The sequence below is a fragment of the Giraffa tippelskirchi genome, chromosome 4 (genome assembly GCF_054371585.1).
Source record: "Giraffa tippelskirchi isolate mGirTip1 chromosome 4, T2T-mGirTip1v1.2.pri, whole genome shotgun sequence".
In the NCBI taxonomy this organism is placed as follows: Eukaryota; Metazoa; Chordata; class Mammalia; order Artiodactyla; family Giraffidae; genus Giraffa; species Giraffa tippelskirchi.
The window spans coordinates 162,273,709-162,293,729 of record NC_137278.1 but is presented as its reverse complement, the minus strand read 5'-3'; the positions used below and the strand labels follow the sequence as shown (position 1 = coordinate 162,293,729).

Genomic DNA, 20,021 nt, shown 5'->3' with positions numbered 1-20,021 from the left:
CTTCACAGCATAACAATCACCCAATAAGCCTCCAAGTTCTCCATCCAAACACTTTGCTCTCTTTCCCTCCCAAGTCGATTAGAATCTAATGGACTATATCACAATCAAGTCTGCCAGGGTATGAATGCCACTTAAGAGTCCCCAGAGTCTGTATAGTGTTGGCCTTCTATATCCATGGGTTTCCCATCTGAGAATTCAAAGAACTCGTCTGCAGTGGACAGTTTCATTTCAGCCACTGCTGACATTCCTGTGCCTCTCCCTCAGATATCCAGAACCACACAAAGGTTCCAGAGGTTTTGTAAATGGCAGAACATCTACTGGGATGACTCAGGTCTCCACACCACACTGGCTACTGCTGAGCTGTCTCCTTTGCGAGTCTACAGTGTAATTCATTCACTAGGCATTAACAAAATTTACTGAGCAAGGGGGCGGCAGAAGATGAGATAGTTAGATAACATCACCAACACAGTGGACATGAGTTTGAGCCAACTCCAGGAGAGAGAGGGAAGGACAGAGGAGCCTGGGGTGCTGCAGTCCATGGGGTTGCAAAGAGTCGGACATGACTTAGCAACTGAACAGCAACACCCACACTCCACACTCTACTCAAGGTACCAGGTACACAACAAAGAAACGGGATGACGAGACGTCTGCTTTCCCAGAGCCTCCAAATTCCCTGATCGCTGAAGGATCTGTTCCTTCCTCAGGCTGGAGAATCTCAGCCATGGTTGGCAGTTCAGGTGGCCCATGTGTAGTCGCCCAAGGTACAAAACACAGCCATTCTCTCTCTTCCCACCCATCTGCAATAAGCCATGCTACCTCTGCAGGATATTCCAAGGGAGCTAGCTGGTCTTAGGAAATTCTCATCTCCTCTCTGGGCCTCCTCCCTCCCTTCCTCTCTCCTTCCCTCTCCTCCTACCTAAGCATCAGGCACTTAGAATCTCAGGCTTTCAGATACTAAAAGGCAGGAAATTTAGGTAACAGAGAACTCTGTTGAAACAAAGGCACTCAAGGGACTTGGCTTGGGATGGGGAGTGAATGGCGAGAATAAAAAAGGAGGGAAAAATAACATCAATGAAAAAATACACACTCAAACACAAATATCCCTTTACATTAGACCACCAAATATAAATGTTTTCCTACTACAAAGAAATTAGGTTGCTTTCATTTTGAATAAGACAAAATTTTTCCTGACTTGAACTGTGCACTCACCACTGCTTTAAAGTATTCTGTCTAGCACAGTGGCTGGCATATGTCAGGTGAGATGGATACAAGAAAGGATGGATAAAATAAGTCTTTCCTTCCTTATAAACCATACATCTTATATGGGGGAAGTTGAAAAACAACTTATGGATGGTTAGCCACTCTGAGACATCTTGTTTTGAACAGATGAAGCTATACTTAGAGCACAAGCAACAGGAAAAATTGTAAATGTATTTTACAACATAGAAGCATGGTGAAGGAATTCTTGCATAAAGATGTGACGCAAGAATAAAACTGTACAAATCCAAAGTAGTTCATTTTTTCCTATTCATTATTATTTCACTTTTTATTTAGCACAACAAGGCCTGACACACAAGGAAATACTGACTCTGTCATATATCAATCATATAGCCTCAGGATGTATATGCACCTTTAAAATGAAGACAATAGTATCTACTATTACTTATGGCCATTTTAATAATGATGAGAGACAGTCAAGGGAAAGCACTTACCATGATGGCTGCTAAGATACTGAAGAAATATTTGAAACCTGTGTGTATGCACACACATACACACACACACACACAGTGTTCTAGCCCAATCTTGAAGATCATATAAATACGGCCACAAAATCCTAAGAAACAGTGAAATCTTTCCATCATCCTGTTAATCCCAATTAATATGTTTGTAGTAGACAATGAGTTTTACTGATGTTCAAATCCTATATTTTTTACATTTTTTATGTCAGTCTCTCAAAGATTTCTATAAATAATCATCTAAGGCACAGTTCCTTGAAGAACCACACTATGTGATTTTAGACTCAGAAATTTCAATGACCTGGTTAAACATCTGAATTGTATTTGGAGTCTCTAGTTAGAGATTGAAGGTAGATAAATGGCCCAAATCTTTCTCACCAGAGATACCCCAGACTGTGTGAGTAGCTTCCCAAACCTACTTAGCATAAAATTTTGCTTTTTAAACAAGAAAATTAACAGATTAAATTCTCAAATAATAGAAGATTCTTAAACCTATAAAATTTGTGTTAAATGAAATAATATTTCCTTTTTCTTATTTTTAAATTTAAATATTAAGTTTTCACAAACTTATAATCTTCTTCTTGTTCACAGAGTGATCACCATACCGTTAACATCATAAACAAGTGAGTTTTTACTAAGATGTGCTGACAAAAAATACTATAAAAATGGTTTTATGAACACTTAGTTTGTTTTGACAGAAGCTCAGTCAGCCCTAAAAAAGTTCAAGTTCATCACCTGTACTTGCACAGAAGCCAACGTTCATCATTTATTAGAAAATAATCCTTTCAGCAACGTGTAATCTATCATCTTGCAACCAAATGAAGTAATTACATAATTTTATAACTTTCCATGAAAAGTTAATTTCTCTCCAATGTCTACTAATTTGATTTTTATTCTCCCAGGGAAATTTGTTCTCTTTTATTCAGCAACCAAGTATGAAGGGATTCCCCACCCGGAACAAATACTTGGTCCTTTTAAGTTTTCCTTAAAAGTATTTCTCTTGGAAGTAGTCTCATCTTCAATTCCAGGTCCCTTCCCACCTCGGTGTTCACTGAACACATTTCTGAAGGAATTAAAGGAAGGTGGAGATCTCCTTTCTAAGTTGGTCTCCACTATTTATCTTATTGACATTGGCACTGACCTTCTTCCATCCTAAACTGTCCTACCTGTGAAGTGGATATATTAATTATCTCATAAAGTCAGGGGGTAATATAAAGACAAAAGAGGATAAACAAAATTAAAATGGTTAAAACTGTTCATAAGAAAATAGAGAAATAGAAATATAATTTAGAAATCTATATTTTATTGCAGAGAAATGCAATGTCACAAAACTCAAAGTAGCAAAAATTGCAGATCTGAACCCTTCAAATCCAATATTAAATAACACTATTTGATAGTGAAAGGGGAGAATAGTTACCAAGAATTAGAGCTCTGATAGTGAAACACAAATGTTAATGAGTTAGTTTGTGATACTACATCCCCCACCCTCAATGCTAAATCTGTAACTTGAGCAAATGTATTGATTATGATAAAGTTCTTGGTGAAAACTACGCAACACAAAATAGAGGAAGAAGAGTAAGCCCTGATTAATCAAAATGCTTAGAAAAGAGGAATTTACTTCTTGGTCACAGCACTGCATCAATGACTTCATATACCCATTTTGAAGAATAAACTCCTGATTCTGGTTTACTGCATCAACACCCTTCCTACTACTGATACTTGAGCGAAGCGATATTATTCTGGTGTCTTAAAGATTTTTCTTTGATTATGACCAATCAAGGAATCTAAAAAATTATAAGGCCCAGTGATTTACTGAATATTATAGCATACTAAGATTTTATAATCCCTCTACAGTTTTCCCACCAGGCTTCATCAAAGACCCCAGTACTATGTGGCTCAGTTTCACAAATCAAACTGGCATTTCACTAACCATCTCTTCTGGTCTCAAAATTATTTTACACAGTATCTCTTTTAATACATCATTTTATTTTAAAGCTTGGCATCTAAGGTTTCTAGTTTTATTACCCCTCCCAAATACTATAATCGTTTCTCCTTTCATGGTGAATTTAAAATTGGAGGGAAACTTACTTTCTTGTATTGCATTAAGAATCTCTGAAAAGTCCACATCACTCCTTGGCCCGTCAGGTAGTATTTGCATATCCAGCTGGTAGCTTTGCAAATCCACACCTCCTTCTAGAGAAACGAAAGATATTCTTGGAGTTTGCACTGGTTAACAGACAGCCCAGCATAAGGGTCCCAAGGAGATGTAATGTCAAAATCTAAATGAACAGCCAACAGCCGGCTGGTTTGCCAATGGATCCTCCCACTTGGACAAATGACTTTTTAAAAATGAGCAACATTATCAGCCATTTGCCTCTTATGGGACCAGAAAAGTTTAATTGTATTTCCAAGGCAAAAATAAGGCAATTACTTTATTAAAATACCACCTACTTCATAGAATTTATGAATGATTTCCTAGGTGGCGAATATAGCATGTTGACCTCCACCCAAGGACACTTAAAATTATGTATGGCAAAACAAATACAATATTGTAAAGTTAAAAAAATAGATAAATAAACTAATTAAAAAAAATTATTCTCAGTTTCTACATGGTTAAAACAGAACAATCCACACTAACACTTTGTGAGACCATTTTCCTTAAAATGATACTAATTTATCCAAAAGGCAGGATTCAATATTCCTGATATCACAGAAAAAAGGTATCAATTTTTTCACAGTTGGACTTCCCCTGCTATTATCATTTACTTTTCAATTATACCAGAATATTATAATTTGTTCTATGAAGTAGTTAAGGCTCTTGAACTAGGCTTGCCAGATGTATTTTTGGTGTGTTCTAAAGAAAGAATTTTTTTATGTTGCTCTGCACACCTATAGATCCCTGAAGGAAGTCAAACAAACCAAGACATCAAAAAGTAGCTTTATTGTTAACAATAATAAACCTCTAAATTTCTGGGCTCCAAAATCACTGCAGATGGTGATTGCAGCCATGAAATTAAAAGACTCTTACTTCTTGGAAGGAAAGTTATGACAAACCTAGATAGTATATTAAAAAGCAGAGACATCACTTTGCCAACAAAGGTCCCTCTAGTCAAGGCTATGGTTTTTCCAGTAGTCATGTATGGATGTGAGAGTTGGACTATAAAGAAAGCTGAGTGCCAAAGAATTGATGCTTTTGAAGTGTGGTGTTGGAGAAGACTCTTGAGAGTCCCTTGGACTGCATGGAGATCCAACCAGTCCATCCTAAAGGAGATCAGCCCTGGGTGTTCATTGGAAGGACTGATGTTGAAGTTGAAACTCCAATACTTTGGCCACCTGATGCGAAGAGCAGACTCATTTGAAAAGACCCTGATGCTGGGAAAGATTGAGGACAGGAGGAGAAGGGGATGACAGAGGATGAGATGGTTGGATGGCATCACCGACTCAATGGACATGGGTTTGGGTGGCCTCTGGGAGTTGGGAGTTCATGATGGACAGGGAGGCCTGGTGTGCTGCGATTCATGGGGTCGCAAAAAATCGGACATGACTGAGCGACTGAACTGAACTGAAATGGTTCTTAAAATAATCGGTAAGAATTGAATGAGTCTGGAAGGGCTAAACATCAGTGCTAAAATAAACAGAGAGCCTGATAAATAGAATGGGGCACACTCTAGCTTCCAAAATTTTTGTAGAAATAATTCTTTCATAAGCCCAAGTAATTATTTTCAGCTTTGAATTAAAACTTCAATTATATCCCTAAAACTCAAAAAGAATAAGATAGAGTTACTATCCTATAACAACATTCATTCTGGGAGGGAAATGGACACAAGTAACTATAATGGGCTTGCCTGGTGGCTCAGATGGTAAAGAATAGGCCTGGAATGCAGGAAATCCAGGTTCAGTCCGTGGGTTGGGAAGTTCCCTGGAGAAGGAAATAGCAACCCACTCCAGTATTTGTGCCTGGAGAATTCCATGGACAGAGGGGCCTGGTGGGCTACAGTCCACGGGGTTGCAAAGAGTCAGACACGACTGAGCAGCTAACTATAATAGAAAGGTGAGTTTTAGGAGGGCAGGAACTTTTGTCTGAATGCTATAATCCATCACTTAGAACAGTGTCTATCACAACTAATGTAGATGGAACAAATTAACAAGGTTATGCAGTACTTATGAAACAAAGGCCACAGAGCTACACAACACATAAAACTATTAAGCTCAGATTCTGCAGGCAGACAAACCACCATTCAAATTCTTATTTAGGAACCACTGAATCTCTCTAGATCTTAGTTTCCTCATTGATGAAACAGGGATGATAATAACAGTTGCATGGAATAGCAATGAAGACTAAATGAGGTAATGCATGAAAAGCTCTTAGTTGTCACCCAGCTCTCAGTAAATGGAAGCTGTTACTCTTTTCTTTTTAGAATTTTATTTATATGTTTATTTTTGGCCGTGCTGGGTCTTCAATGCTATGTGGACTTTCCTGCATTGGCCATTACTCTTACCATCCATTATGTTTATTAAACTACAGATTTATTAAAGCAACTACAGGTAGTTCCTATAGGTTTCTACAGGAACTACCCAGTTATTGAGGAATGAGGAGGAATCCATAAGTCAATTATTTGGGACCAGCATGCATTTAAGTAACAGTCCAGCAATGCAGACATAGCGGTGAATTTTTAAGTGCATGCGAGCAGTTGCCTCATTACAAAGTCTGAAGTTACCTGTGATATTAAGCTTCTCGATAGAAAAAACAAAGATATCTTCCTGCTGGTCTAGAATCTGAATGCACTATCTGCTTTCTTCCCTCCCGTGGTCAGCTACCTTGAATGGGGAGGGAAAAGTTCTGATGCTTTTCAACCTCTGCTTAAGCTAATCACTGTGCTCAATAACAGGAGACCCAAAGACCTCACAATGACATCGACAGAAAGAAAAAAAAAAAAGAATATTCAATACTACTCTTCAGCCAGGCTCTGTGCCACTTATTTTATTATCTCACTTAATTTTCACTCTAACCTTGAAAAGGAGATGCAGTAAGAAATAGTAATTTACTCAAAAATGTTACTAAGTTGTAAAGACATAATACCAACCCATGCTCTTAACTAGTCTTTAAAACTACTCATATCCAAGCAGTCACAAATACAGGCTGCTAGAAATGAGAACATTAACCACCTTTTACTGGATTCCAATATTCAGGATATACCAATATTCAGGACTTTGGACCAGGACCAAAGTCATTACATAACCTAAGAAGCAAATGACTTCTAAAAATAGACTGATAAACAGAAGCCCAATTTATTTACTTGGCATTTGTCATAGGAGTTCATAAACTCATCAGGTAGTAGGTAGTAGTTGCGACTATTTACATAAATTAAATAACTATAATTTTTCATAACTAAAATTCCATAATTTTTAATAAATTTTTGTTAGAGGACAGGTAGGAGCATAGGAAGTCACAAAAGAAGCAACATAAAAAGGCATTCAGATCAAAGTCCGTCTTTAAAAAATACTAAAGACATGGAAAAGAAAAAAGGAAAAAGTAGATACAAGCATACAGATAAATATATAGATGTCTCAAGTATACTAAAAATCACACTTTTTTATCTGATTAGAAAAAGGAAGAAATACTCCATTGGGTACAGAAGCTCTCTGAGCTGTGAAATGATGGGTATTTTTTGTTTTATTCATTATCTTTCTTATGTTTTTCACAATAAGCAACATATTTTAGTTTTAAAGTTATTTAAAAATTCAGATTGTGGCAGCAGAGGATATTCAGCATTTAAAATTCAGAACTCAAGACAAACTATGGATGTTAAACCATTAAGGGACTAATTTAATAAGATATTTTCTAAATTAATACAATTCTTAACCTGTATACGTCAAACAGCTCTAAATTACAAGATGCAACACTCTCTTCATAGTAAACATTAGGATTGCATTTAGAATCCCTAAAATACAAGGCATTTTTATTCCTTTGCTCTCAAGGAAATACAAAATACACTTTCATAAAATATAATGCTGTGGAATTTCTGGCAGTAAGCCACTCACTAAAGTCTAAGATGATGAAATAGCGAATGCTGTAAAATAAGAACTTTTGTAACCTTTCCTAAATGGACAGTGATCACTGTACAAGGATATTTTCAAATGAATCCTTCAAGGTGACAATCTTCATCTTCAGCACATACTGCCCAAGTGAAACAGACCAAATAACTTCAGTATACAGGAGGCTGTGTGTCTACTTTGGACTTCTGATATTTAAATATTTATTGTTAATCCTGTAGCATTGGTGGATTTCTAAAAGTTGAGAATTGGACTCCTTCCTGTGGTCAAAGATGTCTCTGACTTTGAGTCAAAACACAAAACTCTGAAAAAACTAGGCAAGAGGGTGAAGGTGTTATGGTTCCAAACTGAAGGGCCTCAGTAACTGACATGTAACTAAGTCAATCCCCAAAAAAGTAAACAAGTTACCTTCTAGAGGGAAGCTAAAAAGATACCTGAAGTTGTGGAGAACCTACTAAACAATTTCTAAAAATCAGAAGTAGCTACAAAATTCATGTGATCTCCAAATTTGCCTTATCTTTTCTCACACTGAATTGACAGGAGTGATTATATTCAAATCTTAACTGTGATCTATAGTATGAGTGAAGTGGAAAGCAATTTCAATAAAAAGCAACCTTGATAACACATTTAATAAAACATCTTCGGCTGAAGAAACATCTTAAAAATTCATTTTAGATTTGTACCTAGCTTACAGGGAATTTAGCTAAATTCTTATATGCTAAAGGAACTCCTCCCCAAAGCTTCAAATATGAGCTTCTCAATTAGCAAGTATGTTGATGCCTCTCCCATCCCATCCCTGTCTATAAATCCCTTCCACTTTTAGGACCCATCCTGAATGCTCTATGTGTCAAGCCATTTCCTGATCCTAACAATACCATTTCCCACTCACTAAACCCATACAGTTATCTATATTTTATCTTTTTTTACAGTACATGTTTTCCATAAAAAATTAGGTAACGTATGTAGCACCATGTAGACACAGACAAATCTGAGTTCCTAGTCCTCCCCGTCTAGGCTTCCTCCTCATTTCTAGCACCTTTGACTGCCCTATAACATGATGAAGGCTTGGCACCAAACTGCACCCACCTGTTCATTTCCTACAGAACCCAAGTCAAGACCTTGAACATATTAGTTGCTCAGTTATTGCTCTTTTACTACAATTTCACATGACTAGCAACAGTAGTAGATATAGACTAAGAAAATGTCCCAGTTTTCCTTTCTTGTCCACAACTTTAACACCTCTTGATAGTTATCTATAGATGACTATGAAAGGCATATTCTAAACCATACATTTGCTCTTTTCAGTAAAATCTTTAACATTTTTGTCAAATAATAAAGAAAACCTTCAAATACCAAACGGCTTAGAATGAAAATCAACAATAGACAACTCTATCTTTTTTTCAATTCCAATCCTATTCCCCCGGTCCAATCACTTTTAAGAGTTTCTGTTTTTACTTCCTTTGGACCAATGTGTACTTGTTGTTTCTTGATCAGTTTTATACAGTTGACCCTAGAACTGCACAAGTAGACTTATATGGCAATATTTTTTAAGAGTAAATACTACAATACTTCACAGTGGTTAAGTGGGATAGAAGTTTGAATCCATAAATGTGGAGGAATCTCAGATTGGGAGGTATAGTTATAAATCAATTATACACAGATTAACCACCACCACCATCCCATTATTTAAGGGTCAACTGTTTGTTACATAGTTTTCTGCTATGATACAAGACATATAACTTATATTACTGCTGCTACCACCTTGCCCCTCACCCACCTGTTTGCCAGTTATTCTATTTCATCACCTTTGTTTAGTGGCTTTAAATAAATTACTTAAAATTCAACTTCTTTGTTCAATCAAATAGAGGTGATCTTATATTTGCAACAAACACAAAGTGATATAAAAAGCATATTCTTCTGGAGGATCCTAACATTGGAAACTCTAGATTTACATGTGGGTTGCATTACTTATTTACATGTGGGTTACAGTATTGGTCCTGGAAAAACTTTCCATCTGTTTTTCTTCATTTATAGTGCTTATCAAACTCTATTTAGTGTACCATAAGCTAAAACACCTTCAAAACAGAATTTGCTTCATTCATGCTATTGTAAAAAGACACACAAATCTCACTCTTTCATTATTAGTGTTGCTTAACTATAAATCTAGTGATATTGCAAGATCATTCTTTTACAGAAGAAAGCTAGGCTTTGTGTTAGTAGGAATACACAGATTGATTCATCCACATTCATCACCATAAAAGCTAAATATGTTTCCTCTAATGATTAACACGGAGTAGTTTTAAGGACACAATTCTGGACTAAATCATGAATGGAGAACATTTAGCTGACAGCGGGTGGATGCTTCTCAGGTCTAAAACGGAAATAATAATCCCATTGCTTCAGTTAGTAATGGCTGACCTTCAGCAAAATTACGTCTATGTTTCCCAGGATTGGCAAGACAGTGATCTCCTAAGTTATAAAGAATGCCTGTGCTAAGAGGGCCTAGAAACCAGAGCTGCAAAGCTCCAAATGGCAGGAATGATCTGTGCAGAAATCTAGGCAGGGCTCCATGGGGGTCTTCCACTCTGCTAGAGGCTGAGGTCTGTTGCTATGACAACAGGGACTCTTGCAGAGGAAGGGAAGAGAGAAACTCAGGATTAGGAGGAGTTATAGAATAGAAACCATGCCACTTGCAAAATCACTATAATGTTGCTTACTCTCTTAACTTGCACAATACATCTACAGAAGAGTTTGAGATGAATGTATGAAACAGAATGGCCTTGCAAGACAACAAACCTCATGAGAGCCAGGGCTCTGTCCACCTTGGATATCAGTCTCTAATCTCTAACTCTGGGAATTAAGTAAGCACAGTAGAAGCTTACTATTAACTGTCTATCTACCACAACTAAGATCTTAGGTTGGGGTTAGGGCTGACGTCAGTGGTTATAGTTGTATGATCTTGAGTTAGTAGTTATTTAAATCTCTCCTAAATATAAAACGATTTTCTTAAATATAAAACTATTTGAAATAGCCTTGGGCAGAAGATGCAGTTCTAAATTCTATTAAAATACAATACTCTTCCCAGAAATAGTTTTCTTTGTGTAGCTTTTTTTCATTCACTTTGTATGTTCAAATGGTTGTGAAAAGATTCTTCAGAAAATTCTCTCTAAATGTATTCATGCTCCTGCTCAGTGGTATCTGACTGTTTGCGATCCCATGGGCTATAGCCCACCAGGTTCCTCTGTCCATGGAATTTTCCAGGTAAAAACACTGGTGTGGGTTTCTATTTTCTACTCCAGGGTACCTTCCCAACCCAGGGATCAAAGCCATGTCTCTTGCATCTCCTGCATTGGCAGGCAGATTCTTTATACCACTGTGCCACCTGGGAAGCAATAAATGCATTATATAGGTCAAAATATGTGCATATGTACCTCAGCAAAGGGGTAAAAGTGAACACCGCTAAGAGAAGAATTTGGCATACATTTTTAGAAAACAATTTTGTTACTCAGCAAATGATAGCAAGGAGCACAGATCCCAATGCCCACATTTCAAGGCTCAAAATAGCTTGTTTTCCTAAGCACCCCTCTATTTACTAAACTCACATCACACATTTAAAAAATACTTAAAGAGGATGTGATTCAAATGAAGGATGATTAGTGTTATTTCTAAACTACCGTTTAGAAAGACACCACATCCACCTTCAAGGCAGTGAGAAATAAAAGAGTTCCAAAGTAGCTGGTTTTTCTCCCACATATTCTCAAAGCCACATGGAAGATTTTATCTTTCAGTCACACCGAAAATCCATATCACAAACAGAAAAATAAATATGCATTTCACCCCAGCTTGAGATCTATTCAAGAAGAACATTCAGATTCCTCGGGGCTCAATAAAGAAGTTTCAGGCATAATTCTCAATAAAATGTTTGTTTCCAGATAAGGTGATGAGAAAACACTAAATTTCACATTCAACTATCTTCATCCTCAAGAAAAAACTGTTGGCTCAGTGGGGGAAAAAACACTCCTAAGAAACTAAAGACAAAGGTTTTAGCTAAAGTCCATCAATGACTAATTTGTACTTGTGGTCAAGTAACTTCATTTCCTGAGCCACAGTAAAACAGGGCTAATTCTGCCTCCCAGACTGCTGTGAGAACTCAGACAATGGAGCATTACCTAACAGAATGTGGTGGTATCATGATTATTATTGTGGTCAAGATTAACCATATGATTATTCTTTCCTAATTTCTTTTCCTAAAGAATGAGTTGAATTTTGACTTTCATTTTGGCAGAACAAGAAACAAGTCAACGAAGAGACAAATCTTTCTTGGCTGGCTTTTTTCAAATCTCTCCTTAACTTCTCTTCTTTTATTCTTTCCCCACAGCCTCTGGTACTGAAGTTAAACAGAATATGAAAGGTACTTGCTGAGTTGATTCTGTTCCCTAACTTGAGATCAGGTCTTGACATGAGAGCCAGAAAGTAATCTTTAAAACTCAGGGAAACAGGAAGGAACTTCATAATATTGGAACTAGAAAAAGGGAAGATGAAATAAGAAAGGTCTAAGCAACTACACTCCAATAAAAATTGAATTTAAGAAAAAAGAAAAGTCTAATGTAGAGTAGAACAAAAAAGATGCTAGAAAGTGGACCATCACTGACATATTCAATAGAAAGAAACAATAACCCGTAAGGTGACTATGTGTGTTTTCAATGGAATCCTATGGTCCCTTTCTCAATATAGTCTTGTTACACTAGGGTGTGAATGATTACAGGGCTTTAAATTTAAATATTCCAAAACTTTGTAATACAAACTTGCTAGAAATACTGCTACCAAGTTGACTAAAGAAGGTAATGAATGAATCAAACCACTGGAGTTGGAATCCTGCCTCTGCCACTTACTGGCTGCGTGTTTTGGGGCAAGTTACTTAAACCTTCCCTGTGCCTTAGATAACCCAACCACAAAATAAGGATGACAGCATGAGGATATTAGAGGAATTAAATGGAATAATGAATGTAAACAGCTTAATGGTTTTTGAGGTTGGAAATATGGTTGCGTGCTTAATGATAGCTGTAATTATATTATTGTCAAACATTTAATACCCTTCGTATACAGAAAGTATAATAGTTATTCTAGCTCACTGAAAACAACAAAATCCTGAAGTTTCTCTCCTGTGAAATCAACTTGTATCAGCATTTAAATACCATATCTATATAAGGGGGAAATGATCATGTATAAAGGGGGACAGAGCTGCTTAGGCTTTTCAGTTCAGTTCAGTCACTCAGTCATGTCTGACTCTTTGTGACCCCATGAACCGCAGCACGCCAGGCCTCCCTGTCCATCACCAACTGCCGGAGTCCACCCAAACCCATGTTGATTGAGTCGGTGATGCTAGATGTTGCACCCCACTCCAGTACTCTTGCCTGGAAAATCCCATGGACGGAGGAGCCTGGTAGGCTACAGTCCATGGGGTCGCTAAGAGTCGGACACAACTGAGCGACTTCACTTTCACTTTTCTCTTTCATGCACTGGAGAAGGAAATGGCAACCCACTTCAGTATTCTTGCCTGGAGAATCCCAGGGACGGCGTAGCCTGGTGGGCTGCCATCTGTGGGGTCACACAGAGTCGGACATGACTGAAGCGACTTAGCAGCAGCAGCAGAAGAAGAGAATAAGGGACAAATTCTGTGACTAATGGCATTTCTTTAGGATTCTATAAAGGGCCTATCAGATAAAAGAAAAGCAATAGAAGAAGCATTTTAGATTTCACAAAGCTTCTAATTAATTCTATTTTGCATGGCACAGTCATTATACTGGGATAATTTGACCTCATACTCACTAAGCTTTACAGTCTCAAGCTCAAAAATTCAATGCTTCAGTTGACTCTTCTTGACCCTTAAATGATATTTCCAAGCCTGGGCCATTTAATACTTTAATGATTTGCCCATAAAGGGGAATAGTATTCACTAATTATGAGTGGCTAAAAGATAAGGTCAAAATGAACTCAATACACAAGAAAAGTCTTTGAAATAATCAGAAGGAAAGACAAAGCATACAAATACAAGGTGGAGGTGAACAGTTCCTGTGTCAGTGCTGCATAAAGAGAAACGGTCTAAATGATGTCCTGGCACAAGTTAACTGGGAAACTGTCCTATGGTTCAAGAACCAAGTAAGAAATGATTCTGGGACATACTTTCAGGCTTCTGAGCTTTGTCTATGATGACGGTGACAACAAACATCATCATTTGCTCCTGGCACTACTGTGCCAAGGATCATATCAAGCATTCTACATGAACGGATTTATTTGACATAACAACTCTATATAGGGTTGCCAGATACAACACACAAAAATACAGGGTGGCCAGGTAATTTGAATTACAAATAAATTAGTATTTTTTTTTATTGTAAGTGTGCCCCATGCAATACTTGGGACATGCGTACATCAAAAAGTATTTGTTACTTATCTGAAATTTAACTGTGAGTCCTGTGTTTCATCTGGCAACCCTAACACTGTGAGATATGTATGAATATTCTCTTTGTGCTGATGAGGAGACAGAGTCAAAGAAAATAAGTTATTTACCCAAGTCTGCAAAGCTATTAGGTAACATGTGAGTTTAAAACATCTAACAACAGAGCTTGCACGGATCACCAATATAATGCACTATGACTATGCTCTTTTGTATATCTGGATGGCCATCACCCCACCCTACTATAGAGGTCTTAGTTGACTTTCAAAGTCCAAAATCATATGGCCTTTTGAATTCTTAAATCTTTCCCCTTGTTAAGAATGTTACCATAATTTTATTTACATCTTTATTCCATCCCTTAATACAATGAATTCTATTATAGCAGATTAAGCACAGGTCCCTGTATAATGGACATGCTTCCATATGCACTTCCCTTTTGTAATGTCATTTCTATTTCATTTTGGGGAAGTATTGTTCCCCTACTGTGTGGAGTCTGAGTGGGAGGAGAAATCAAGGGGTCCTATCTCCTGCTCAAGGGAGACATCTCCTGTCCTATCCTTTTATCTCTCACCACTCTCTACCCATCCAAGGGAAAGGCACATGGCCATAGGGATCTCTCCCAGGTCTTCAAAAACTAAGCCAAATGATGAAAACTAAGAAAAGTGGTAAGGGTTCATTTATTTCAGAAAGTCAAAAGTCAAATACCTTTTATTGGTATCTGTTCCTTTTCCCAAGGCTAGTTCTCCAGGCTTTCCATTCATATCCTGGAAATTTAAATTCCTTCTTTGCTTGAATTAAATAATTGGTTTCAATTGTTTATAACCAAAGAGCCCTGACTGATGGTCTCTTTGGACATGACTGTGAGCTCCCTGAGGTCCATGAGTAATAAGAGTTCTACACCATTCCAGCCCCAAAGAGCTACCCTTCAAATAAATATTTGTTAGGATGTGGTAAGCACTCAAGAAATGCTTATAAACTCAAAGAGGGATAAATGAACTGAAATTGTTCAGGGCTGATGGCATGGAAGATCTGTAAGATTTTCTTGTTCTTTTCATGCTTAACAACCAGTCTGAGTGGGCTTTTAGAAAGCACTTTGGGAATCAAGATTATTAACTTTGTAAAAATTAGATGGATGACTTAACAGGCTTCACCATGACTAAAACGGACATGCTGCTTCTAAGATCTATGACTCACTGCAAATAAACTCATTTTGAGAGCTCTTCTATAATCTCCCAAAGAGAACTATGATGCATTAGTAAAAAAGTACACTAAAAATACAAGGATAGAATTGAAGTCATCATATGTATCTCAATAATATGAATTTTAAATCCATATATTTTCAAAATCAGGTTTCTAACTATAATTTATTATGATCTTTCTTAATTATAATTCTGTGCTAAGGAATGGCTTTATTTATAGTTTCAATCAATAGCCAATGCCAGTAGGATTCAAGAATCTATGATAAAATTATGATAGATAAATGCAGAGATATGTTTTTAAGGTAAAAGTAGTGACAAGATATGCTGATATTACACCATTAGGAAATATCTTAATAATATTTATTCAAATGTTTATTACATTAATATCAGTAGAGGATGTCAAAGACTGACTCTTTTCTGCCTCAATCAAACACAAACAGAATAGTCTATACAATTCTGGGCAATGTATTTCCAAAGGTGCAGCAATGAAATAAGACTTTTTCTAAGAGCAGAATGGGTAAGATGGTAAAAGAATGTGAAAACCATGTTGTCAAAGGAAGCATCGAAAAAACTAGGAAATGCTTCAGTTCGAAAATTGCTCAAGATGAGTTTTCAATCAACTAAAAGGTTGTCAGTAAAAGAAATATAGATTTACTCTGTATAATTTCAGAATGAAAACCTATATCCAGTGAGTGGATCAGATTCCAAGTTCTGTGCAAGGAGGAGAGAAGTTCCGACCAGAGGGATCCAGAAAGGCTTAAAGGAGGAGGTGGAATTTGGGTTACATTTTGAGGAATGAGAAGGGCTTAAGAGAGATTTATGGAGGTAGGGGCATTCCAAAAAGAGGGAGGAGCTTGAACAAGGGCAGAAAAACAGGAGAGTAAAAGCCTATTTGAGAAACAGTGCAGAGCTGTGGATAAAGTAGAACAAGGCAGGTTATGGAGTATACAAAAGATATTCCAAGAAAAACAGGAAGAGGTGAATTTGTAGAGGCTTCAAACAACTGGGCTCACAACTCTGACCTTTGTTCTAGACAAGCATAAAGATTTTTAAGCAGAGGATGATTAAAAAGAGAACTTCAGGGTGGTCTGGAAAAACAAGAGAGCCACTGAAGTTCCCAACATTCAAAACCCTTCCACTGGGCCTTCCAGAATTCTATTCCCACCCGTCTTTCCTCAGATTGCTCCCTTTATCTTCTTGCTCTAAGGAAAGGCTGGCTCCTCCGAGAGGTCACTGCTTCCCCTAGGCTCTTTCCTATGGTACTATTTTTCTCCCACATCCCTGACACCAAAGAATCTGGAGAAGGGCATTACGTTCCTTGAGTCCTCAATGCCACCTTTAGACCACTGTTCTTCCCTCTTCCCTAAACATCCCCAGCCTTGACTCTCAGGTTGTTTTATTATATCACCTTTTCTCCACCATCACTGCACCCACCTGCTGCCTTCCAGATCATGTTCCCTCATTTTCTGATGAGTTTAACTCCTGGCTTTTTGTCACTCTCCCAAAACTCTTCAATTTCAATATCTATGCAGATAAGCTTTCTCAAACCCTTGCCTCTCATTCCCTGAGAATTATTTTCTCCACTGATCTTGCCCTCCATCATATTACACTAACTTCATACCCTTGCCTTGACCTCGCCATTACTAATAACAGCAATGCTCTCCTTAACATCAGTGCCCTGCATTCTACTCTCTGATTACCCCCTTATCTTTTCAGCTCTTCTTCCCCTAACTTAACCTCAACACCACTTCAACCCCTCTGGGACCTCCAACAAAGTGATCCTATCAACTATCCACTGAAACTCATGCCCCTGGGTGTCTTCACTCCCCTCTGTACCAAGCTTACATGATCAGTTGTTATCATTATTCTCTCTAGTGCACCTCTAGTTCCCCCTCTCTTTTCCGAATTCCTTGGCAAAAACACAATCCTGAACTAAAGACAACTCTACATATGTTCTATGTTTTCACTCAAGTAGCTGAACAAGGTTAAAGGAAAACACACAACTAGGGTTACTAGTCCTAGTTTAGTTTCAGGACCATGAACCTCAAATAGCCTTTTAATGTGGACTGGCCACCATATTCCACTGTCTACACCATCATACCATCCTCTCAATCCATCTCAATCCTTCCTCATTCTCAGTTATGACCTTCCTTCCCAGATTCCAGATACAACTGAAAAAGGAGAAAAGGACTTCTCAGACTCTCCTCACATCCACACATCCACAGCATCCACGCACTCTACCGTCCCATTTGTTATCACAGATAAACTCTTCATGATTCTATTGTGCAAACAGCTCTCATTTCCCTCACTGTTGCTCACATCACAAATTCCCCCATCTCCCCAGTGCCACGAATGATCCGCAGGAGATTGCTATTTTGAAAAGAAACTCTTTCCGACCTCACTTCTCCCCCAGCTGCTGCCCTATTTCTTCACGACCCTTCACAGCAAAACTACTTTTAAAAAGTTGTCTATAATCTCAGTATCTGATTCATATGCTTCCGTTCTCTATGAAACCCACTTTAATCAGGGTTTCATCCCCACCACTTCACCAAAATTGCTCTTCTCAAAATCACCATCCATCTCCACTTTACTAAAATCAGAGGCCAATTCTCATTCTTCATCTTACTTGACTTTCAGCAACATTTAACCTAGATAATCACTCCTATCTTCGTGTAAGAATTTCTTAATTTCCAAGACACGCAATTTCTGATTCATCTCCAGCCTTGCTGGCCAGTTTTCTTTTTCTTTCTCTGCCTTCTTTGCTGGTGGTTCATGCTAAGACCTTTTCTATTGGGGTACAACAGATTTCAGCCCTTAATCCTCTCCCCCTTCTCCATCTGGTCATCTCTTTTCCTACCATGGCTTTAAACCCCAGTCTCTCAAACTCCAACTACGTTTATCCCACCATCCATGTGATCTCTTCAGTTGCCCACACACTTTTGATTTTGACCCTACTTCTGCCCTCAAATCCACTAAATTCTGCTTCCCCTTCAGCTTTCTCCATATCAGTTGATACCAATCCCATTTACTCAGGGCAAAAACTATAAAGTTGTACTTAGCTCTCCTTTCTCTCTTATTTCACGTTTAATCCATTGAAATTCTATTGGCCCAACTTTAAAATACATCCAGGATCCAAATTCTCACCACCACTTCCACTACCCTTAGTAAGAGCCATCATGTCTTGACTGGATTGTTAATGGCAGCCTCCTATCTGACCTTCCTCCATTTACCCTCTATCCCTGTAGTCTATTCTCAAATAACAGCCAAAGTGATCCCATTAAAAAATATGTCTGCTCATAGGATTCTTCTGTTCACAACCCTTTAAGAGGTCCGATTTCACACAGGGGTCAAAGTCCTTACATGCTCTGCAAGGCCCTGCTCCATCTGAGCTGATGTGTGCTTCTCACTCCAGGCTCAGGGGTCTCAGTGCTTTTCCTCAGACTGCCAGACTCACTCCTATCTTAGGGCCTGTCCACTGGCTACCCCTGGGCTAGAATGAACCTGCCTATCGACATGGCTCTCTTGCCTTCTAGCCCTTGATCACACATCTTCTCCACATGTGCCCTACACCTTGAGGACCACCTTATTACAACTGCAACATGCAACCCCACCACCTGCTACCCCTCCTTTTTCTTTTATCTATAATATTTATCTTCTTCCTAAACACTATTTGCTATGTTTATATATTGTCTATTTCCCCTGTATAGTATGTAATAGTATGTAAATTCTCCAAGAACAGGGATCTTTGTTTCATTCACTGATGTATTCTAAGTACCTGAAGAGTGCCTCTTGATGAAAGTGAAAGAGGAGAGTGAAAAAGTTGGCTTAAAGCTCAACATTCAGAAAACTAAGATCATGGCATCTTGTCTCATCACTTCATGGGAAATAGATGGGAAAACAGTGGAAACAGTGGCTGACTTTATTTTTGGGGGGCTCCAAAATCACTGCAGATGCTGATTGCAGCCATGAAATTTAAAAGACGCTTACTCCTTGGAAGGAAAGTTATGACCAACCTAGATAGCATATTAAAAAGCAGACATTACTTTGCCAACAAAGGTCTGTCTAGTCAAGGCCATGGTTCTTCCAGTAGTCATGTATGGATGTGAGAGTTGAACTGTGAAGAAAGCTGAGGGCTGAAGAATTGATGCTTTTGAACTGTGGTGTTGGAGAAGACTCTGGAGAGTCCCTTAGACTGCAAGGAGATCCAACCAGTCCATCCTAAAGGAGATCAGCCCTGGGTGTTCATTGGAAGGACTGATGTTGAAGCTGAAACTCCAATACTTTGGCCACCTCATGTGAAGAGTTGACTCATTGGAAAAGACCCTGATGCTGGGAAGGATTGGGGGCAGGAGGAGAAGGGGACGACAGAGGATGAAATGACTGGATGGCATCACCGACTCAATGGATATGAGTTTGGGTAGATTCCGGGAGTTGGTGATGGACAGGGAGGCCTGGTGTGCTGCAGTTCATGGGGTCGCAAAGAGTCGGACACGACTGAGTGACTGAACTGTACTGAAGAGTGCCTGGCAACCAAACAGGCCCTCAATAAAACATTTGCTGAAAGGTTGATAGAGC

General features: G+C 38.3%; 1 protein-coding gene across 19 annotated transcripts in view; it reads right to left on the bottom strand.

The window, feature by feature from the left end:
• The window catches only part of ANO4 (anoctamin 4), a 419,392-nt gene that overhangs the window by 188,715 nt on the left and 210,656 nt on the right, over positions 1-20,021 (bottom strand). For 13 of the 19 annotated variants that reach the window (XM_081595414.1, XM_081595415.1, XM_081595416.1 and 10 more), the window contains one exon: positions 3,825-3,929. The exons of the other annotated variants lie outside the window; for them this stretch is intronic. In XM_081595414.1, the coding sequence (XP_081451540.1) occupies positions 3,825-3,929 (105 nt within the window). The remainder of the gene's footprint in view (positions 1-3,824; positions 3,930-20,021) is intronic. 19 annotated transcript variants of the gene reach the window in all.